This window comes from Ammospiza nelsoni, chromosome 5, assembly GCF_027579445.1.
Source record: "Ammospiza nelsoni isolate bAmmNel1 chromosome 5, bAmmNel1.pri, whole genome shotgun sequence".
NCBI lineage: Eukaryota > Metazoa > Chordata > Aves > Passeriformes > Passerellidae > Ammospiza > Ammospiza nelsoni.
The window spans coordinates 73,451,362-73,475,108 of NC_080637.1; the positions used below are offsets into that span (position 1 = coordinate 73,451,362).

The following is a 23,747-nucleotide window of genomic DNA, read 5'->3' on the forward strand; positions in this document are numbered from 1 at the left end:
ACTGCCTGGCTATCTTACACTGTTGTGACTTTTATGGTAAATAGGAGCTTGGATTAATCTTAAATGGAAAGGTTTCCTCCCTTTTTTACAACAAACCTTTTACATAAGCATCCCCCTAATTTTTCAAGTTCCAGTTTCGGACACAGCACAACAAAATACAAAATTTCAGTTACATGGGAAACTACCTCCCATGACGAAATAACTGTGAAACTTCAGGAGAAAAAGAGCATGTGTCTAGATCCTGGAGCAGGGTTTTAGTCTAGCTCAAGGATATGACCGTGAGTTCTGTGTATCCTAGAAAGTGGCCTGATAAGCAGGTTTACCATTCCGTGGTGCTTTGCAAGCTTGTGGCTCATTGTTGAGGATTTTCCCAGGAGAGGAGCAAAGGAAAGCTTTTAAATGGTTGTTGAGGTGTTGTGTTGGTGCTGTGAACCAGTTAGTACCCTAAAAACTTAATTTGACCAAAGTTGCTTGTCTAGAAAGAACTGGCACTTCCTAATTTGAAAGGAAAAACCCCACAGCAATGTCTGGTTACATCTGTTAAACTAGGAGAGGTATAATTTTAATCTGTATGTGGCTCATGGCCAGTTAGTTTCAGTGGCTAGTTGCCATTCATTAACCAGGAGTACTTTGGCTTAGTTACTGCTCACAATGTGGTACCACACAGAGTTTAGAGAGTGTCAAAAGCAGTGCAAATAAAGTAATCTTGGCCCTGTGGCAGATGTCAAAATGAAGGGGATGGGTTTTTTTGAATTGTTTAAAGATTTCAAGGGACACACTCATCCCCTTGTTCCCTTTCTGGATGACTGATTGACAGTCAGGCTGGAGAGTAGAGTCCATATCCCTAAACCACATGTCTGTCTCCGAGCTGGCTCTTCAGAGGACACTGCTACCCCTTGGACTCCATCTCTGCTCCTCTGGCTGCCACACCTCTGGCTGCTCTAGCCTTCAGAGGGCCAGTGCCAGCTGTGACATCAGTGGCATGTCATTACCAGACTGATTTACCAGCAGAACTTGGCCCTCATGGCCCATCTGTTCTCAGTTCTGCCCCTCTAGTATTGATCTTGGCACATTAAAGCATCTCTTAGAGGAGCTGGATCTCATGCTCAGCCCAACAAAGAGATTCTGCAGCTGCTGTAATCCCTCACCAAGCCTAATTCACCACAATTATATGTTAAAGCTGCCTCCTCAAACACAGAATAATTCACAGAAAAAATCAAATGGCTACTGTGGGGTAATTTAGTGTGGAATTCATTATCTTAGACTAAGTATTATGACTGGGATTTGGAGCAATATCTATGTATGGGAATGCATTTATGTGTTGGTTACCAGTCATTAAGGGTAGTTTAATTACCAGTTCACCTGCTGAGGAAGTGCATGCCCAGAAATGTGCTTGCCAAAAAGCATCTGTGCTGCTGCATGCTTTCTAGCAGGCACCACTTCCCACTGAGTACTGCTTTTCTGGGGAATGTGGTGGATCTCCTATAGAAATATATAAGTTTGGGGTCTCTTACTGCTCACAGAAGCTCTGGATTCATAACTGAGCACCATAGGCCATGCTGGTCCTGCAGTCAGGGTCCCTCTGTGGCCACCAGGAGGAACCAGGAATGTGGGGGTCCCAGTTGCTGGGGTACTAGTTGTTGGTTTTTCTGGGTCTGGATTGAAGGCACCTGAGACAGTAGTTCATGTTTGGACTCAGGTGTTTATTATTTCTTATCAGTAAAACAGTCCCACTACTGTGAATTCAGCAGCTTTTCATTAGAAGGCACAGAATGGCCAACAATCTCTTGGTAAAAGGTCTTTTCAGACTAAACTATCCAGTTAAGAACTGACACCTGGATTATTTTCCCCTTTAGCCCAATAACTGATCCCAAAGATCTGCAATGGGGACTTTTCTGCCCAATCACTGCCCAGTTACAAAATGCCACCCAAATCCATGGAGAAGGAGGAAGAAGCAGCACGAAGAAGAAACTCAGGATGACACCCTGTGCCCTCCATCTTGCTTCCATCCATAACACGCTAAAACCCCCAAAACCTCAATTTCTCACCCAGTGATACACCTACACTGCTCTCTATAATCTATTGCACACTTTTGTGGATTCCAGTCTGTCTTGAAGTCCAGGAAGCTTTCTCCATGCATGAGGGTCAGAGTCAGTGCTGCCCTGGGGGGTCAGGGCACCCCAGAGCAGACACAGAAATATTCCCAGTGCCCTCGGTTCCTCACAGGAAGAAATGAAATTCCTCAGGTCGGGGATGGCAGCAGGGGGGTCACCAGCTGCTTGGGAGCACCAGCATGGAGCCCATGTCCCTGCAAAAGAGGAGGGCAGGTGGGGATGTCTCATGCTCAAGCACAAACACACCTTTTATTGTGTTCTTTTTGGCACCCGCTATTTGCTCCGAGTCCTATTCCTGGTGAGTGGGACCTGGAAAACAGCTTGAAATTTCCTGCCTGTTTTTGTTTGTTTGTTTGTTTTGGTTTTTGTTTTTTGTTTTTGTTTGTTTGTTTGGGTTTTTTGTTTTTGTTTTTTGGGGGGGTTTTTTGTGCACTTCTTTCTGAAGCCTTTTTAGGCTCGGTTTAATTTAGACTGGTGAACCACAGTGCAGTTTTAGAGCACAAAGAGGATGTTAAGCTTTTTATAGAGCGCTGTTGGAGCCAAAAAGCTGAGCAGCTTTTCTCTGCCCCTCTCTGGGCTGGCAGGGTTTGAGGCAGCCAGGCTGCACTTGGGAAGTTGGGAAAGCAGGATTTCCACCTGGGCACAGCCCAGATGCCTCACTGCCTCCTTTTCTCCAGGCACCCCAAAGCTATTCCAGGAACATCAGAGAAATCCAATATTTCACATCAATTCTCACCATTTAATTCTACTACTTGGAAATAAAAGGCTTTTTTGGACCCAAATGTTTACATCACCAAACCCACACAACCATTAGGTCAGTGGGTTTAAACAACAATTTTGTTTTTATAATGAAACCAAGCAGTTCTGCATTGAATCTTCCAGATGCTCCAGCTGAGTGGCTTTTATAATTCATTACATGTCAAACTCTGTGATCTAAAGAAGGGTGACAGAGCTGGGGAAGGGTCTGGAGCACAATTCCTGCGAGGAGCAGCTGAGGGATGTTAAGCCTGGAGGAAAGGAGGCTTGGGGAGACCTTATCAGTTTCTACAAGTCCTCAACAGAAAGGTGTAGCCAGACCAGGGAATCAGGCTCTGCTCCCAGGCAACCAGCAACAGGACAAGAGGAGACGGCCTCAAGCCACACCACAGCAGGGTTAGGTTCAACACTAGGCAGAATTTCTCGACAGAAAAACCGATTAGACATTGGAATGGGCTGCCAAGGATGGTGGTGGAGGCACCATCCCTGGAGCTATTTAAAACAAGCGTGGATGTAGCACTCAAGGGCATGGTTTAGTGGTGGGCTTGGAAGTGCTAGGTAATGGTTGGACTCAATGATTTTAAAGGTCTTTTCCTACCTAAATACTTCTGTCATTCCGTGAACCCCAGTGGAGATTTATCCTCCACTCTCTTCTTCCCCCCTCAATTGCACAAAATACTGTTTCCTCACTTTCCCACCAATTTTTAAGGAGGGCTGAGTGGGGGATAAAGAAGTAACTTTAGGAGCCGTACTACATGGGACAAATGGGCCAGCTAGGACTCGTGGTGCTCCCTTTTAAAGGGGAAGGATGGCGTTGATTTTGGTGAGAGGTGGGGATTCACATGAGATGCTAAAGGCTCAGAGCCAGCTGGGGTGGGTTAGGTGCTGCTGTCCGCCCTGTGCCTCCTCCACGCTCTGGAGCACCTGGACCCCTTTAAAAGCCTTTGGAAGGCTGTGTAATGATAGAGATGTCTCTTGAGGGAGGTCTGTCCCATTCTACCAGGGCCGGGCCGGGCCGGGCCGGGCCGGCAGCCCTGACGAGGTGCAACCGCCCAGAACCTTCTGGAAGCGGCCCGGAGCAGGCAGAGGTGAGGTGAGTGGCTGGAAAACAAAAGGCTGCAAGAAATGTTGGAAACCAACTCTGTTCTTGGTTAATTCCCGGAGCCCGATGTTTTTCTTGTCTCTCCGGGCAGAAATAAGTGACACATTCACAAAGCGCTTGTTTAGGAGGAATGCGTAAAATGCTGGGTTTAGGGGGTGGGAACGGAACGGGGGGAGATGTGTTTGTTTGGTTCCAATTACTCTCATGCATGCAGACCTTTCCCTTTCAGCCTTTTTCCCAGCATTTCCCCGCTTGTCAGAGGCTGTGTGGCCGCTTTCCCTTTTATCTCCTGGTTTGTGGTGTTTCTTTTTGCGAGGTTTAATTGTGCAGCCCGTGCTCTTTGTGCTGAGGCTTTCAGCCCTTCAGCATTGCCGACAAACTCTTCCTACCTCCTCCCGGCCTTTTTAGCTGGGACTTTACACCCACATTCTGCTAATGGGTTTATTTTACACCCAGATTCTGCTCATGTCTTTTACAGCAGAGCCCGCACACAGCGGGGCTGGCACGGCCGGGGAGGTGGAAAACAGAGAAAACAGAAGCGAGGAAAGGAGCACCGGGCAAAGGTGCTGCCGCAAAAAGATCCTGCTGCTCTGAAAAGCACATCCCCTGTGTGAAAAATGCGTGCCTTATGATTGGCTTTTCGTAAATATTCAAATAAATATTGTATGTGTCGTGTTAGAAAATTATGCTGTATTTTCTTAAGTAGTGTGGTAAATATACTTTTAGGTTATAACAAACTGTTAAAACAGAAACTATGCTATGTAGGGTACTTTTTTTTGAAAAAAAAGGACTCTCATTGAGATAGCAGCCACAGGACACCTAAATCTTTCAGAGAAAGAGAATTTATTGTTCTTTTATCAGGAGAAACTAACTTCTCCCCTCACTCAGCCCTGGAGACGCCGTCAGGATTAAGAGGAAGAAGCTGACACTGACCAGACAGAATCCTGTGTTTGAATGGAATGCGTATTTATACACCTCATCATGTATGAGGTGTATAAATATGCAACAGGTTATTGCTTTTAAGGGTTAATCCTCTGTTAACGTGGGTCCTTTTTTGGGCTTATTTTGCCCAGAAAGAGGTACCCAGACTGTCCATAACTCTTTGTTTCTATTGTCTCATACTGTCCTAATGCAAATTGTCCAAATTACTGTTACTCTAATTATATTGCTATTTTTATAACCCTTTTATTACTAGTAAACTTCTAAAACGTTGAAAACAAGTGATCGGTGTTTTTCACACTTGAGACCCTGCATCCCACTCCAGCTCTTCATGAGGAGTCAGACCATGCTGCTTTAATCTTTTTGTTTCTGCAAACAATCCTTCTTCCTCCTTTTCCAAAGGAAGATTGGAAACCCAGGGTACTAGGAATATTTGTCTGCTCTGGGGTGCCCTGAACCCAGGGCAGCACTGACTTTGACCCTCATCCATGGAGAAAGTTTCCCAGACTTCAAGACAGACTGGAATCCACAAAAGTGTGAAATAGATTATAGAGAGCAGTGTAGGTGTGTCACTGGGTGAGAAATTGAGGGTTTGGGGTTTTTAGTGTGTTGTGGATGGAAGCAAGATGGAGGGCACAGGGTGTCATCCTGGATTTCTTCTTCGTGCTGCTTCTCCCTCCTTCTTCATGGGTTTGGGTGGCATTTTGTAACTGGGCAGAAAAGTCTGCATTGTGGGCTCTTTGGGATCAGTTATTGGGTTAAAAGGGAAAATAAGTGTCAGTTCTTAACTGGATAGTTTAGTTGAATAGACCTCGTACCAAGAGATTGTTGGCCATTCTGTGCCTTCTAATGAAAAGCTGCTGAACTCACAGCAGTGAGACTGTTTTACTGATAAGAGATAATAAACACCTGAGTCTGAACATGAACTACTGTCTCAGGTGCCTTCAATCCAGACCCAGAGAAACTGATAGAAGAGCAGTAATTGCAACCATCAGCTTCTCCTATTACTGTGGTAGTCCTGACCAGTCTTTGAAGGACCTCTCCTTCCCCAAAATAAAAACAGTTTAAAAAATCATCCCACCCTAACATTTTGTACATATCTGAACACGTTTGTATGTATAATTACATAATAAGTTATATATACATATAATAATTGCATAATATTTTTTCTGTTAGGAAATTTCTACAGCACCAACCTGATCCTTAACCAAAGGTGTGTTTTTTCCCTCACTTTAAAAGCTTTCCACAACTATGTTTCCACATCTGCAGGGCAGCCATTTGGGAGTCTTGTACTCCAGTTACCTTCCTAATAAGAGTTTTAGCTTTGTGGCTGAAATCAGTCACAGGTTTTCCCTGGGGAATATTGTAGATGAAAGCTGATGTTTCCTTATTTTAAATATTTGTGCTAATGCATGTACATGCAGTCATAGAAGTTATGCAAGATTGAGTTTTAGTACAAAAGCCAATGTAGAAGTGAAGTATTTAAAAAGATGAAAACATGGCATTCTGGTATTTCTGGAGGAGCTATATATTTTTTAATAAGCTTTGGAACACATTTCAAAAGGGCTTATATTACAAAGAGCTTTGAAAGTTTTAAAAGATCAGTATCCAACTGAAGCACAGACTTTGTCTAAATGATACCATTTGATTGGATTGAATTTGGTATCTCCACATTCTTCTACAGGAACATTTTATGCCATTTCAGAAGAAAAAAGAAATCCACAGAATCCTAGACATTTTACATGGAAAACCAGGTTTCTACCCACCTTCTCCCTATCCTGTTCAGAGGATGTCACCAGGGTTTTAGAGGAAACTTTGCAGCCTATCAAGAAGGGTTTGTGCTCTTTATTCTTACAGAATTATCGATCTACAAGCTTCCTCTTTCAACACTTCCCATGTGGCTTTATATCATACGGCCTTTTTATTTCCACAACAGAGGTTCTTTATATTTCAGTGGCTTAAAAGTGAATTTATTCAGGTCTGGTTTGGAAAATGTATGTGGCTTAGATTCTTCCCCTCGTGGATCCCTACAACTTGTGCAAACACTTTGGACTTGGAGCATATAAATTACCTTATTCTCTCATATGTATGAAGAAATTACTCATTAAAACTTCTAAAGTTTAACAGTCCTGTCAGGCGTTCACGGAATTCTTGGTGTTAATGAAAAAACTAGTGTTGAAATGAATAATGTTTTATCAAAATGAAATACTCAGAGTGTAGAAAATGTAATTTCTTACTGATGGAGCAACACAACTGAGTGAATCACCAGAGGTAATTGTCCTTATGTCCTTTGCCTTGTAACTTGTGGAGTATTACATAAAGGACTGTAACTAGACTGAGGCAATGCAAACTAGTCCTTCAAAAATACATCTTTTTGGCCCATTTACCAGTGTCAGCTTCAGGTTTGGGGATATTGCAGCAAGATGCAGCTTTTCAAGTAAGTTCTGCAGCTTCTCTGAGTTTTGGTCTTCTTTTCCTGACTTTTACTTGCAACCTCAGGGCCAGCTTGGCCCTGAATAAAAGCAAAAGATCAATGCAAAGATTTTTTTTTTAACATCTCCTAGATATGTAGTAAGCGGTGGTTTTGCTTTGCATGAATCCTCTGTAGTTCAGATAATATTTCTTCCTTCCCATTTCCTCCTCCTATTTCTCAGTTTTGCCCAGGCCATGGATTCTGCTCTGTACCTCAGTAGTTGGCAGCAGTTTAAGGATAATTTGAAATGCATCTCTATGGTGAGCATGTTGCACAGAACTTTGGTAAAAGGCTGATTGTTCAGACTGGTAAACTGAGCTCTGGAAACAGTCAAATTGCACTCAAACAGCTTCTATTTTTGGTTTTGTTGTTTTAATTGGTTGGTTTTTTTGGGGTGTTTTTTTTGGGGGGGGTTGGAGTTGTTTGTTTTTTTTTTGTTTTTTTTTTTTTTTTTAAAGGGATTCAGGCTACTGAAGGGAGAAAATGCACAACGTGTAACGAGAAATGCACAAAGATATATGGATAAATATGCCATTGAGAGGCAGTCTCAGCATGGCTTTTCTGAAAGGATATCCTGAGCTTCAGAAGAAGGAAAGCTCCAAGGGATAAAATCAAATTGGGTCTCCAAAGCATTTGACGAAGTGCCTTAGCAAAGGCTCATAGAAAAGAAAGGTGCTTTTATGGTTATTGTCTTTAATTGGGTAAAAGATAAGAAACAGAAGAGAGGCTGCAATTGAGAGAAGGGGAAATTGAGGCAAACAGAAAAGACAAAGCTTGCTGATAAGAGTTAAAGCCTTCAGGGTAAGGGTGTTAAAACAATTCAGCCAAACTAGGGCTATCTGCAGTTCAGCCAAACTAGGGCTATCTGCAGCAGGACCTTATGAAACTGAATATACAGTTGTAAAAATAACATATAATAATGTCTGTGAGTATGAAGTTATGCACATAAAAAAAAAGCTAAATTTATATAAATGGGTGGGTTATGAATGGAGAGTTGCCTTTCAGCAAAGAAATCTTAGAATTAAGTAGATCAGAAATAGATTGGTTCACTTTAGTGCTCATGAAGATCCCAGACATGAAACAGAACTATAATGAAAAGAAGTAGAAAAAAGGCAAATTGAAATAAAATATGATGATGTCCTTTTTGAAACTGTGTAGCTCATGTCCCCATCCTAAATCAAGGATGATCAAGATTATTTAACTGTTTTATAGTAAACAAAAAAGATAGAACTCAGCTGGAGGAAGGAGATGGCTCACAGAGGGTTTGACAATTGCCTGTAAAACCACAAATTATATGCAGGGGGTAAAGTGCTCTTCATTTGTGTTTGCAGTCTCTCAGTATCAGAAAAATTGAGAATGATGTGAAGTTTTCAAGTGGCAAATTCAAAATAAAGCAAAATTATGAGGTTTCCCCCAGAACAGAGCTAAACTGTGGAACTGATGGAGCACAAGATCTGAAATCCATCAAATTTTATGTAGGAACAAATTAATAGAACAAAAAGCCACGAGGAGCTGTTAAGCCTAGAGAATTCATCTTTCAGGAAGTTGATGTGGCACAAATCATTTGAGGATGAGTGTATAGTGGAAAGAGTGTATGAAGCAAAGTGCCTCTGTGTGCTTATTTTCTTCTGGAAACTGTTCTGCAGGCATTATTACAGTGCCAGGACATTGAGTTAAATGGCCTGACCCTGGCTGTTCCTATGTGTGGTTGTAACCTGAAGATAACTCCCTGTGAATGGACTGAATTGCTTTTATCAGCACTGGGTAGCACTGCCCTGATGAGTTGAACCTATCTAAAGCTTCTTTGCTGCTTTTTCTGCCTCCTGGTTTTTTGCTCCATCTTTCTCCTCTCCTAAATAGCTGCTGAAATATCACTCTTCATGTGAAGTTCTGTTTTGGATAGTGCTGCTCAGCTGTGTTCTTTTGGAATCCAAAATGCTTGTAAATCCACTAAACAGCATTCTTACCTGGCTGAAGAGCAGCAGGAACAAAAACCTGCTTATGTAACCAATCTCTGGTTGCACTGTACAGCAGAGAATAATTCATGTACATCGTGCAAAGCAGAACCTGGCACTTGTGACAGTCACACTGAGATGAAACAACTTCCTACAGCAACTTTGAAGGAGATAAGAGAGGGAAAACCTTTACAAAAATATTAGTAGAGGAAGAAAATGTAAAATCAGTTATGATGAAAGTAAGCACTTTGTGAACATTACAGCAGCATTTTCTCAGAAAAAAAATGTGGGTTTTTTTTTCTTCTTTTTTTGTATTAGTTTCCCAGGAACGGGTAGAAGCAACACAGTGGACAGGCTGCTGTATTTATTGTGTTCGGGTGCTGGCCAGCTGCCTGCCAGGGACCAGGACTCCAAGGTGGCTCAGAGCTCTGCAGGTACATCCCAGACCTTGAGCATGGCCTGGGGCACGGGTAGGCAGGGAAACACCTCTGTGGGCCCCAGAAATCCCAGCTACAATGGGTGCTGTGCCCCTGTGTTGGGTGGCAGTGCTGGGGCACGGGTGGGCAAAGAAACACCTCTGTCAGCCCCACTAATCCCAGATAAAATGGGTGGTAGTGCTGGGGCATGGGTGGGCAGGGAAACACCTCTGGCAGCTCCAGTACTCCCAGGTACAATGGGTGTTGTGCCCCTGTGCTTGGGTGGCAGTGCTGGGGCACTCAGCACCAGGGAGGGATGATGACTGCGAGGTGTTGGTGTGTCAGCCGAGTCGGACACAGCGAGACAGAGGAAATGACTCAGAGCACGATGAATTGCTTAGTGCGGGCTGCGGAGAACGTGTCTCAGTGTGAATTACAGCACAAGCCCTGAATGTCTCCGCCGCGCACCATGCGGGGCCATTTTGGGGCGGGGGTACCCCGGCTGCAGCGGGGGCTCGGCCAGCCCGAGGCTCGGGGGGCTCGGTGTGGGTGCGAGGGGCGGTGTGGGTGCCGGGGGGAGCGGTGTGGGTGCGAGGGGCGGTGTGGGTGCCTGAGGGAGCGGCGGGGCGGGGCGGTCCCGGCTGTTCGCCGAGCTCCCCGAGCGCCCGCCGAGCGCGCCGCCCTCGCCCGCTGATGCAATCCGAGCCCAGCAGCGGCAGCCCCGAGCAGCAGCATCGGCAGGAGCCGCCTCAGCCATCCGAGCAGCCGCCACAGCAGTAGGAGCAGCCCCAGCCGGCCCCGGTCCCCCTCCGCGCCGTTCTCTCCGTCCCCGCGGCTCGGTGATCCCGCTCCATCCCGGCCGGAGCCCGGCGGGACCATCTCCCCCTCCTGCCAGCATGAGCAAGGTAAGCGGAGTTTGCTGCCCAATCCGTCCGTGTGTCCTTCCGGCGGCGCGGAGCGGCTTCGGGGCTGCTCCTCGGCAGCTCGCCGGTTCGTGCTGGCAGATTTTAGTGCCACGATTTGTTTGTGCTGTGAGAAGGGGATTTCTGTCCCTGGCGGGTTTGTTGTTTGAGATTCAGAGGCAGATTGTGTGTGGTTTTGCCTCTTTCCTTGCTCTTTCATTGCAGAGAGCACGTGTGGAAGAGAAATAATGAGGGAGGATGGGGAAGGGGAAGCAAAGGTGTATGATTTCCTCTGGGGTGAATTTTATGTTTATGGGACTCTCAATGATTTAAAAACACCCAAATAAAACTGACAAAAAGACATCAAACCGCGAAGGTTACGGTGTCCTGGCAGACATCAAGGCTTTTTGTTTTGCCTGTGAGTTTGTTAAAGCTCTTATGTCTGTCCTCGTACTAAAATAGACTTTGGGTAAAATCCGGTAACGTGTGCTGAGCAATTTCAGAGAAAACTTTGAATCATGGAAGAGGAGTTTTCGGTAGCAAACACTGACGTGGCCGATGAGCATCTATGGACACTGTCCTTTTATAAATGCCATGTTTATGTTCTTCGGCTTAGTGACCTGATCTGGGGATTAAAACCAAGTCTTGCTGGTCAAGGCAAAGGGCACGGAGTTATCACGGGCGCCTTTCAGCTGGGAGTACCAAGGGAGCATCCCAGCCGCGTTCCACCCTGTGCAGCGGCTCCAGCAATGCTCGGGTTTGAGGCTGGGAGCTGCACAGCTGCAGTCTGTGCCGGAGCTTACAGCTGAGGAAACCACGGCTGAGGTGTTTGCTTTCCTGGGTCACGTTAGCAGATGGGGCATGGGCACAGCAGGTGACTGGTAGGTGTCTCCCCAGCTCCTCTGTGCTGCTGGTGGTGTGTTCCTCACACCAGCAGTGCTGCAGTTGCTACTCCTGGCGGCAGGGCTGGCATGGGGCAGCCTTGGGATGCTGTCCCAGCCCCGAGAGGGGCACACCAGCCGTGGCAGGAAACTGGTCTGAAACTACTCAGGGAAAATACCCAGGAGCTCACCCAGCCACAGTGCTCAGACAGAATGGAGCGTCTCAAGGAAGTGCCAGACTTGTGTTTTATATCACTTCTGATGTACCTGTTGTGTGTCAAGGAAAGAAGGCAGGGTGCTGCTTTCCAGAGTGTCAGAATTCAAAATTGTGATACTGTGAAATATATAAAGGTAGAATATTAATATATACTAGCGATAATATTAATATATAATATTCTACCTTTATATATTTATAATATCCAGTACCTGCCAGGAATGCTCTGGTCTTACATAAAGAACAAGTAACAGGGAAACCATGGACCTATCAACCTGTCTGCTCAAAGCAGCACTGACATCTCATTGGGTTCTCACCTGCACAAGCCCGACCTTCCTTTGTCTTTTTCTTGTCTTTTTCTTGTCTTTTTCTTGTCTTTGCCGTAGCAGTAGCTACAGCAGTGAAAGGACCCTCTTGCCACTTGGAAGTGATGTAGCCTTGGGCAAGTCAGGGCTGTCTGAGCCCTTTACCCTTTCCTTGCCTCATCTGCTCAGACGGTCAGCCCTGCAGGGTTCTGGCTGTCACTGTGTGTTTGTGGAGCATGTGTCAAAGGAACAGAAAATTACAATTTGATTATCACCATACTTACATAAAACCTGATACATTAATAAATAACCCAATCAACAGCATCATTCCATCTCCTTGTCCCTTCATCTCTCCCTTCTCTCCCGTGCTTAGTCACAAGCATCCATTTTTCCTTGAACTATTTCCAGCTCAACCACAGCCCTCCCTTTCTGTGCTGTTTAAAGTGATGTATAAGAAATGAATTGTGCCTCCAGTTTATGCAGTCTCTGCCTTGTCCACCTCATGCACTGATTGTTACTGGCAGGCTTGGTGCTTGTCTGTGATCCAGTGGATATGCTGGTTTTTCCCCATGGAAATTGAGCACTGAAATATGCTGCAAAGCCATAGGTAAAAGAGAAGATTGCAGAGTCAGGAGATAGCTTTAACTGATATCTTATTAAAATAATCCACAGGCTGTATCCTTTGTTTAATTAGACAGATGAAAATAATTCAGGTGGATTTCATTAGTCATTTATTTGTCCCTGGGAGGATAGCGTTAGGAAGGCAGGTAAATCAGTTAATTAACTGTGTAAACACTCAGGTGCTCTGCATTTATTCAGGCATTTTAGAACAAATTAGGAGACCTGGTAAAGTATTGAAACAGACATTTTCATTGCTTCCCTGTGTTATGCCATTTTCTTAAATTAATAATCACAGCTGAATGTATAATGCTGAAAATTACCAGTGGGTTTGAGGGCAGGACCTTCAGTGTCAGAATGATGGAGCCAGGCTGTAAATTCTCCCAGTGAAATTTGCACAATCAGCCTTCTCAGGCCACAGATGTGGGGACTGGCACGTTCACATCCCCACAGTGACACACCACGGTCTCTGTGCTGCTGGGGAGGCTCGTCTCACAGAGGCAGCTCTGGGAGCTCCAGGCACTCAGCACTGATTGTGGCTTTTGCTAATCAATTGTGGCTACCCACATGCAACCATGGCTGCAGTGGAGCCCAAACTGCATCTTAAAAGCCTGGCTGTAGGTGGTGGTTGAGCATAAATCCAATAGTATGTCACCCTAATATACCATCTTTGTGGTCATTTCCATGTTTGCACCTTGATGCCTCCCAATCTAAAACAGGATGAAGTCAATGGGTGGCCCCATTTACCTTGGAAACAACCTCATTATTTTATGGCTTTACACATTAAAGGTCCAGGTAAAATTACATCATAAAACAGAGCACCTGTTGCAGAAGGGCAATTTAGGAAGTATTGCCATATGCTGTTGCAGAGCAAAATCCAGTGTTGCACTTATGGAAAGCACCCTTTGTGTGTACATCACAGCACCCAAAACTTAACATGAGAATAGTTGGAACTATCTTTAAAAATGATCAGTAAGTGTTATCCATCTGGGGCTTCTTTTGCATCTTGGTCCATCTGGGGCTTCTTTTGCATCTTGGTCCATCTGGGGCTTTTTGTGCATCTTGGTCCATCTGGGGCTTTTTGTGCATCTTTTGGAAACTAATGTCATAATGTCATTCCAACAGAGTTGCTCATTAACTTTTTCCCTTGAGGTCTGCGGTGTGTTTTGGATTCTATTTTAGAATATACCTGAAACATTAATGAAGGGCAGCATGTAACTTCTCTGCAGGTACACAGCTCCTGCTAATTCAGTGTGTCTGTTAGAGCATATCACACACCACATTAATGAAAACATTTCTAGCAAGCACAGAAAAATGTTTTGCCTGGTATACAAACAGGGTTTAATTCCACGAGGTTCTGATCGGAATAATTCCCACTAGGATTCAGAGACATCATGTCCACTTGTTTAATTTCGTTTAGACTGTTGGGTTAAGAGTCATCATCTCTGTAATAAATGTTTGAATTCACATTACTCTTACTGAAAATGGAGTTTTTTAAACCTTTAGCACTCAGTTTGAAAGAACAGAGTGTGTTCAGTCTGGAGCCGGCTCTGGGGTGCTGAAGCAGCCTTCCACAGTCTAGAGGAAGATGATGGAGGTGGGGCCAGGCTCAGCAGGGCTGTGTGGCAGGAGGGCAAGAGATTATGGCATAAGCTGAAACAGGAGAAGTTCACATGGGGTATAAGGAAAAAGCTGTCTCCACAAGCACAACTGGGAAGTGAGTTACCGAGGGAGACTGTGCAGTTTGCACCCTTGGCAGCTCTCAAGACCCAGCTGGGTCAAGCTTAAGAACCTGGCCTGAGCTCAGAGCCTGCCCTGCTTTGAGCAGGAGGTTGAATTAAAGACACCCTCAGGTTCCTTACAGCCTAGGTTTTCCTGTGGTCCTGAAAAAAAGCTTAGAAACTAAATTTTTTAAAATGCAGTCTTAGTTTTTTTAATACACCCAGTGGTGTGGACCTTCAGATATTTGTCCAGAGCCCTGAATGCTTGGCTTTTAACAGCACATAGAAGTCTGTGTAAGGGTGGTGTTAAAAAGCACCACTGTAGGCAGATTGCTTTGCAGAAGGTATATTCTTAACATGTCAGTATAGCAGTGTTATTTTCTTTATTATCTTGAGGAAATCCATGTGCTTAACAGAAGAGTGTAAGCTGTAAAACTATAAAGCACTGAATAAAAGGAGATATTTTTGATTTTCAGGAATGTGAACTTGAAATTGCTGCATCTGAAATACAGTCTATAAGGTTACCACACAAAATTGTATATTCTACTCTTATAAAGTGATACAATTGCTTATCATCATGCAATTAATTAAAAATTATAGGTAGTCCACCTAAAATCAGCAGTAACAGTACAGTTTCTTTTGATGTAGAGTTTCTCAACCTCTATTAAAATAAAGGAAATTCTTAATCAAACAACTATGGAAAAGAATCTTCAAGTGTTAGCATTTACTATGAAGTTACTGTCAACATAGCTGCCAGGTCAATTGCTATGTAAATTTCTTAGCAGATGCACGATACAGGTTTTACTTCCCTGGTTTTAAAGTTTGAAGAAACTGGTGGAGAGGCTAAGTTTTTGATCCTGGATGAAGGGAAGTTTAAGTATTTTTTAACAGGCTCCATAGTTTACAGTTTGTTTGTTATAAACTGTCTTTATACAATTATAGTTCAGAGTAACATGATTATTTTTTGAGAACAGAACATGAAGATTTATTATTGAATTATCAATATCGCAGTCCTGAATTCTGCCCTGTGGCAATGCCTGCTTAAAATTTGACAAACCTCTTCCTAATTGCTGGAAAGTATTGCCTGAAAAATAGAGGGTAAATATAGAAAAAATGAAGAAATAGCCTTAGCACAAGGTGTTACTACATGTAATGGCTACACAGGCACAGTTTTGCCACAGATGCATGTGTACATGCATGCAGAAAAAAACCATAATTCTATTGACATGCTCATGTATTTGAGGCATTTATACATCTTGAGTATGTCATTGGTGTTTTTAATATTATCCTTTATCTTTTGACAGTTTTTGAAAGACCATTTTTGGCATTTACAATTTGATTCTCTTCTTGACACCTGAAGATAGAAGTTCAGTAACAGCATTCCTTTCTGATTGTTCACTAAGCTGAAAACTGGCATTTACACTTGTTTTCTTTTGAATTTTCTATTGAGGTGGTGTGCTGTAGCCAGCAATGTTTTCGTCATGTTAATTGGGCAAAATATTTCTTAGAGCATACATATGAAATGAATATTTTTTCAGATGCAATTCTAAGCTTTTAAGGGGCTCAAGATTAGCTTCATACCTTCTGAAATGTGAAAAACATTGTTCACGTGCACCGAAGCCTCCCAGACCCTTTGCTCATGTTATAAGTGAGTCATTTGTCAGTTGAGATTTGTGGAGCTGAGCAGGACTGTTTGATCATTGATACAGGTGTTGAATTGTAGGAGGACAAGCCTAGAGTACTTGTCATAGGCCAGTTTATTATCTTCATTTCCATTTCTTACCAGTTCAAAGCTGTCATTTTTCTAACAGAGACTGCATCACTCCTGATTTATGTTTTTTATAGCTTTAACCAGGCTATGGTGTGGGCAAAGCTCCTCTCTGCATTTTGTGTGCTCTGTGTGTGCTTAGTGCTGACACTTTACAAATATCTCATCTGTGCTCGCCCTTTTCTTCCAAGGCCACTTTTCATGTGCTGAGAGATATTTTGCTCTCAAATTCCCTGGGCAGCCTCCAGTTTGCTCTGGGCACTGTCAGCAAATGATAGGGGATTTCAGATGAAGGACTTGCTCATGTTATTTATAAAGGACACACAGGATAAGGTTAATACAGCTCCAGAATTTTGCAGTTTTATAATCCATTATTTTTCCCTCTCATACAGTTGTTTCACAGTTGAATACGTATTAAATGGGTGGGATATCTGGTTCTGTCACCAGCTTGGAATGTTTTACCTCTTTTAGCAGATGATATGAAGAAAAACAGTTTCTCGGTGTTATCTTGTTATTGTACCACATTGAAGAGAGCAGTGTGTGACACTGCAGTGATGCTGTAGTTGTGCCCAGCTTTTCCTGGCTTGTTAGTAAGCATCTATCATGTTATGCTCCCTCTCTGTTATTGGAACAAGAACATTATTCTAGATGCTGTCCTCAGACAGATCCCCAGGTTCTTCCCTTTGGCTTAGCTCTGCTCCTAGTGCCCTTTACATCAAGAGGAAAGCTTCAGTTTCCTTTCTGCTTTGTTGAACTGTGTCCACTTGAAACAGACCAGGGCAGTGTTTGAGCACACAGCAAAACACACATCACACATTAGGCAGGCTTTGGAGAGCTCTCCCATTGCTTCAAGCCAATTATGGCAGGCCTGAACCCTGCTGGAGCTGGTGTGGGCAGGAGTTCTGCAGCCACCACCTGTGTGCTGTTCGGCAAGAACTGGAATAGGTTACAGCTGTGAGCAGTGAACAGCCAAACCTATTGTAAATCAGTCATTTGCACCTGGTCTTTCTTGAGAAGAGCTGGGATGGATTTGATCTTGTATTTTCTGGGACCACCAGAGAAAGGGAGGAATGATGAATCTGAGTCCATTTTCTTAGAAGGCTACTTTATTATTTTAATGCTATACTAAACTACACTAAAGAGTACAGAAAGGATACAGACACAAAGTTAAAAAGATAATAATGAAAACTGTGACTCCTTCCAGAGCCCTGACACAGCTTACCACTGATTGACCATTAAGTTAAATCAATTCACATGAAACCAATGAAACAACCACCTGTTGGATAAACAATCTCCAACCACATTCCGAAGGAGCAAAATACAGGAGAAGCAAATCAAATAATTTTTCTTTTTTTCTTGAGGCTTCTCAGCTTCCCAGGAGAAGAATCCTGGGCAAAAAGATTTTTCCCGAAAATATGACAGTGACAGATTTGTTGTTTTAGTTCCTGGGGAGCTGTGCAGACCCTGTTCTGGCACCCCAGCAGATTCCCTGAAGCAGCTGCTGAGCAGGGTGAAGTGTGCCAGTGGGACAATCCGTGCCTCAGTTTCCTGTTTGTAGAAGAAATAAATATTTCTGCCTTCTTTCACCTGGCTGTTGGGACTGTAGAGCCAGGCTTACAGTGAGAAGATTCCTTTGAAGCTTATAAATAATGAAGGTCTTCATTCTTAATCTGGAACAAGCAGTTTCAAGCCCACCATCAGAATCCAGGAGAACACAGTATTTGCAGTATTTCTGTAAAGAAATCTTTGCAATATTTCTTGCTGTCCTTCTGGCCTAACAGTGCAGTTAAAAATACATCCTGCCTAATTTTACTATAAATTCTTAAAATGCTGATTTAGAATACATGAGGAAAGGGGAAATGTTAGAGAAAAGGCTTTTAGATGTTTGTGATGTTAGGGAATGTTAGGGAATGTTAGGGAAAAGGCTTTTAGAATACATGAGGAAAGGGGAAATGTTAGAGAAAACATAATGACACAAGCTTGTGGTAAAGAGCAAAGCCCTGCTACAGTGGTAGGGGAAGGCATGCAGTAGCATTTATGGCCTTTCTTGTTGGCAGTTCGATGCAGAAGATCTCATATCAAAGAATTGGGCCTAAACACAAGAAAACTGTGGCGTCTTTCAGAATTTAATTTATTTTGAGCAATCAGTGTATCATACAGCCATGAGACACTGTCTATTTAGAAAACAGGCAGGTATATTTTTGTAAGTCAGCTGATTTCTTTAACATGTTTTCCTTCATGCCATTCTAGCAAACAGTGTGTTTGTTAAAAGCTTGATTTCTCCCAAAATTGGTCTAGACTGGGGCAATGACCTGATTAAAGAGATACAGGATAACTTCACTGCATCTCTGAACAAGAGAATCACTGTGAGCCCTGAAACTGGAGTCAGGGTCCTGCTGCAGCATGGTCCAGGCAGAGCCCACATCCGGGTGTGCAGGGTTGTGCCTGCAAGCAGGGAAATGGGCTTTGCTCAGACATTGGAGAGAAACAACAGCAGAGAAACACATTTATAGGAGCACTCTGAGCAGTGGTCTGAGCCCATTCAGATGGCTTAGATAGCTGCTGCCATGCCTTATCAGCCTCATCTGCTGGGCACTGCAGGGGCACAGCAGCCTCTTGGGAAGCAGGGACAGGAGCCACAGCCAGCACACTGCACAGTCGTGCTCCTTGTGCTTTCCAGCAGTGGCATTTGGTGATGGGCTGTGATTAAATAGGCCATGCAGAGTCACCAGGGCTAGATGTGGTGTCAGCCCTGTGCACACCAGCAGCCACACATGTGCACTGCATTGAGCCTGCTGTGTCAGTCACAGTTCTGTCATCTCTAGTGGCACTTACACAGCACTTATGGTGGAAAAAGTAACTCCTCCTTCCTCCAAAAGCTCTTCTGTTCTCTTCCTCCACAGAGCCTTTGTGTTCAGTGTGCCATTCATCTTTCCTCAGTGTCTTATGTAAACCTTTATTCCAGGGCAGAATGGGCTTAAATGGAACACAGTCTGAGCACTCTGAGAATAGCTCCAAGTGACCCCTGACACAGGCCAGTGATTCAGGGCTGGCCTCGTGCTCCTCCTGCTGCTGCTGCACTTGTGGGCTGTGTCCTTAAAAACAGGTTTTTGTCTGCTAGCTTTTTTCTTTAGCCATGTCAGTTCTCATTTTGGAATCCATCACTGTCTCTGCTGTGGTTTGGTTGGGTTTTTCCCCCCCCCCCAGCAATTTCTAGTGATTTATTTGCAAGAATAATCACTGAAGAAGCTTCGGTCTCCCACACTAAATTGTTTGCTCCCAGTTCTAAGCCCTCAGTAACTCCTCAGACAATGATTTGATTTGTTTTTGCTCTCTATGTTTTCGTGTTATTTATATTTTCATTTGGTAATTGCATAAAGCCAATTGCCTTGGTCATCAGCTGCAGAATCTGTGTGGAGTTTCAGGCAATTTCACAAATAAATTGCAAGCTACGTTTTATGCATCTTTAAATCAGATCTGTCACTTTTCTGTGCAGCTGTCTCAGAATAAAAAATATAGCCAGTATAACTGAATCTTCAAGGAAAAGAAACAAATTAGTGTTTATTGTGCATAGGCTCATCTTTTCTGGAATAACAGTGCAGTTAAAAATGCATCCTGCCTAATTTTACTATAAATTCTTAAAATGCTGATTTACTACCTGGCTTTTAGAACACATGAGGAAAGGGAAATGTTAGAGAAAACATAATGAGCACAAGCTCGTGGTAAAGAGCAAAGCCCTGCTACAGTGTTAGGGGAAGGCATGCAGTAGCATTTATGGCGTTTCTTTTTGCCAGTTTGATGCAGAAGATCTCCTTTCAAAGAACTGGGCCTAAACACAAGAAAACTGTGGTGTCTTTCAGAATTTAATTCATTTTGTTTGAGCAATCACTGTATCATACAGCCATGAGACACTGTCTAGTTAGAAAACAGGCAGGTATATTTTTAGGTCAGCTAGATCCAGCTGGTTGCTTTAACATGTTTTCCTTCATGCCATTCTAGCAAACAATGCATTTGTTAAAAACCTAATTAATGCTAGACGAGACAAACAAACCAACAAAAGAGTCACTTAGAGCACTGCTCACAGGAGTTAGAGATGGAAGAGCTCCATGAGGTCATCTGCCTCTTCCCCTCATTGTACCAGGCTGTTTTCCCAAATCAGGAGGGCAGTAAACTGTGAAGACAGAGGAAATGGCACTGGGGAGTGACAGAGCAGCAGAAGGGTCACAGGGAGGAAAACAATCAGGAGCAGTGTGAGCAGTGCCTTTAATATCAGTGTTAAAGCACACACCTCCTGGGGGTCATTGGTGAAGAGGGTTGCTTTAGAGTCCCTGCCTGTTTCTGCTAAGAAAATAGGAAAGAGAATTGTCTGGATGTGCAGGAAATGTATTAGAGCCAAGTGAGTATTGAATAAAGGGGCAGCACACAGATTACAGCTGCTTTATGTCCTGTGGTAGATGGGACTGCTGGGAGGCTGTCAGGGATTTTCACCTGGGAGGGATCACACTTCAGACTCAATTCACAGCTCAAACTGTAAATTTTTCTGAAATATGTGACAAAATAAATTCAGCCTGAAGCTGAATGGATCCCTGGTCAGGTTCTCCTTAGGGTTAGTTTCAGCAAATTAATTTGTTTTGTGCTTCTGCTGGTCTCTTTTTTTCCTTTAGTGTTCTTGATAGTTCAGCTTTATCAAGCCCATGTTGTTTTTGGACTTCAGGAGTAGATATCCTTCACTTTCCCTAGCCTTGCTGTATTTCAAGTGAACTGAGACAAGCTTTCTTCTGCACCAGTTCAGACATTACTGAGCTTACTCAAATACTCATTTAAGCACTGAGTCAAAAAATTGACATTAGTTCTAGAAGAGGTTTCTCACCAGAGTGCTGCTTGTAATGGCTTTACTTTGCAAACACTGTTCTGCATTTATTTGCTCTTGTGGAACCAAGTTTGTCTGCTTTTACAGATGTGATTCAGCTGTAAATGTTATTAGACGTGAATCTGGGGTGGACTAACTGAATATTTCTGCTTCTTGATGATCTCTGTTCCAAGGCTTTTCTAACCAGCAAGTTGTGCTCATGTAATCTGAATTGTCTTTTATTTAAGCCTCATAAAAACAGTGATGCTTGTTTTAAGAGGAGCATATTTAAGTTTTATTCAAATCAATTAAACTGGTTTAAATTAAAGCCAATGAACTGCTCAAGTCAGAGATAAGTGCCTGCACAGTTTTTCAGACTAATTTAATTACAATCTATTTCAATTCAGCCCTTATTTCATACAATGCAGCTGTCTTGTACATAAAACTTTGTATTTTCTGTGCCCCAATGCCCTCACTGTGAGGCAAAATGATTATTAAGTAGTGTGGAAGCCCTGGTTTTCTGCTACACTAGTTGCCTTGTGTTTGTTGTGTGCTGTCATTGCACAGCCTCTGTTTAACTAACATTAATGCCAGCCCAAGGTTGGACAGGCATCTACAGAGAGGTGACAATGCCAGGCTGACAGGGCATCAGGGAGGATCTGTGTGAGGAGGAACAGTCTGAAAAATGTATTGGAAGTGCAGAAATTAGCTTTGTAAATTGTGTGCCACAATTAGCACTGTGGTTCAGACGTGTTGGATATGTTCGTGTTCACATACCTGCAGTATAGGGACAGGATTGAAGTGCTTTTATGGCTCTTGGCTTCCATAAATGAGTTTCTTAAACTGTGGGAATCTTTCACAAGATTTAATAAATAAATAAAATAAAAAATAAAAGGAAATTAAAAATAAAAAATTAAAATAAGTAATAACTAACTAAAATAATAAATAAAATAAACTCTAGTTGATAGTAAAAATAATATGCTATCACTTTTCAATATGATATCACAAAATTAGCAAATTTTCTCTGACTTCGTGTGGGTTTTTTTTTTGTTGTTGTGTTTTGTTTTTGTTTTGTTTTGTTTTTTTGTTTAGCTGTGAACATTGTTAGTGGATTTTTTTCTGCAAATTCATCTTTTATGTGATGTGGCTGCCAAATTGTATTACTGTTTCCTAGGGACAGATCAAAGCTGTTTTGAAGTCACGGCAGTGTTCTTGCCTGGCTGTCGCAATACAGAATATTTGGCATTTGTGCACATTGGATTGTGTTTTACCTTGGAGCAGGGGGGCAGTTCTGCTTTGTGTGGCTGTGAGTGACAGGATACCTGTCACCACACACCTCATGTGGCTTTCCTGTGCCAGTGTGAGTCCTGGATTGGATTTATTGATCTGCTGTGTTCCTGCAGCCTGGCAAGGGCTCTCATTTCATCATCCTTCCAGTGCAAATTAGAGCATGAAATATTTCTTAGACACTTAGTAGCCTGAAGTAAAACTTAGTGTAGTTCTACTATAGTGTTCTTTAATATAATATAGGAACATAAAATACTAAATTAGCCTTCTAAGAACATGGAGTCAGACTCTTTCCTCCCTACGATGGGGGACCATGAAAATACCACAGTGAAGGCACAGGAGCAGCTGAGGCACACTCGGGCAGTGTAGGAAGCCTGGAGGGTTTAGGGAGGAGATGAGCCTGGTTTTGTAGCAGGAGGCTGAGTGATCTGACTGCACAAAAGGAGAGGAGGTGTGCTAAAGGCACCAGGGAGAGCATGGACTGCAGCACCATGGTACCAGGAGATGTAGATGTGAATGTCCAAGGCAGTCTGAGCACCAAGTGCAGCAGCTGGATGTCCAGGTTTGGGACAGCTCTAGCAGAAGACAGGTGACAACTGTTTAGCCCAAGATTGCCCACAAGTGCAGTGTTCCATGCACAAATAGCCACTGAGGCTTTTCCTGTGCCTTGTGGAAGAGTTAGGTTGGAGCTAAGTGCTGATGTGAGGAGCACTGTTATCCAGCTGAGTGCAATGGGGTTACTCTGTCAATGCTAAAGGATTAGTAATGGTCATTAGAGCATTGAGATCCTCAGTTAAAGTAATAACAGAATTACTGCCCAGCACGTCTTTATTTCAGTGGTGTTTCACAGTGATGAAATTACATATAAATCCTATTTTCCAACCAAGTTTAATCTATTGTAAGATTTTTACACCTCAGTAATGTTAAAATCAATGTGTGTTTTCAGTATTTTCAAAGGAAACCTTTGAAATACTCATCTATTTCCTGTTATATACATCACAGAGAAAACACTGATCTCTCTGCAGCACAACATAGGAAATAATGTTATGCTTGTGTGATTGTACAGCTACTTGAGACACTCTTGAGTGACTTTTGAGAAGTTGTTCACCTAGTGGCTCAAGTGTGTCTTTAGGATAACATCAGTGTTTTAATGGGGGCAGGTTTAAATCTACCATGCTATTAAACATAAAGGGCACATTTGTGTTTGGAATATCTCTCTTGGCAACATTGGCACTAAACCGGGGAGCAATTTTCCATATTGAACTTAGCAACATGTTTCAGATTTGTAGGCCATGGAGCCATTAAAATATGACTCTGTTAATTAGAAAGTAATTGTGGTATTTCTTTCTAGTGCTGAGGGATTAACTCAGTTTAATTTCAGTGTGTTAACAAAGGCAGTTAGCTACTTGCTTTAAATATGAGTTCAATCTGTAAAAATTAATAATGA

General features: G+C 43.0%; 1 protein-coding gene across 2 annotated transcripts in view; it reads left to right on the forward strand.

The window, feature by feature from the left end:
• The first annotated feature begins 10,496 nt into the window (after nucleotides 1–10,496).
• BCAT1 (branched chain amino acid transaminase 1) overlaps nucleotides 10,497–23,747 on the forward strand; it is a 54,376-nt gene continuing 41,125 nt past the window's right edge. Inside the window, exon 1 of one of the 2 annotated variants that reach the window (XM_059471858.1) lies at nucleotides 10,497–10,660. In XM_059471858.1, the coding sequence (XP_059327841.1) occupies nucleotides 10,652–10,660 (9 nt within the window). In that variant the 5' untranslated portion in view covers nucleotides 10,497–10,651. The remainder of the gene's footprint in view (nucleotides 10,661–23,747) is intronic. The other variant, XM_059471857.1, reaches the window with a different exon arrangement.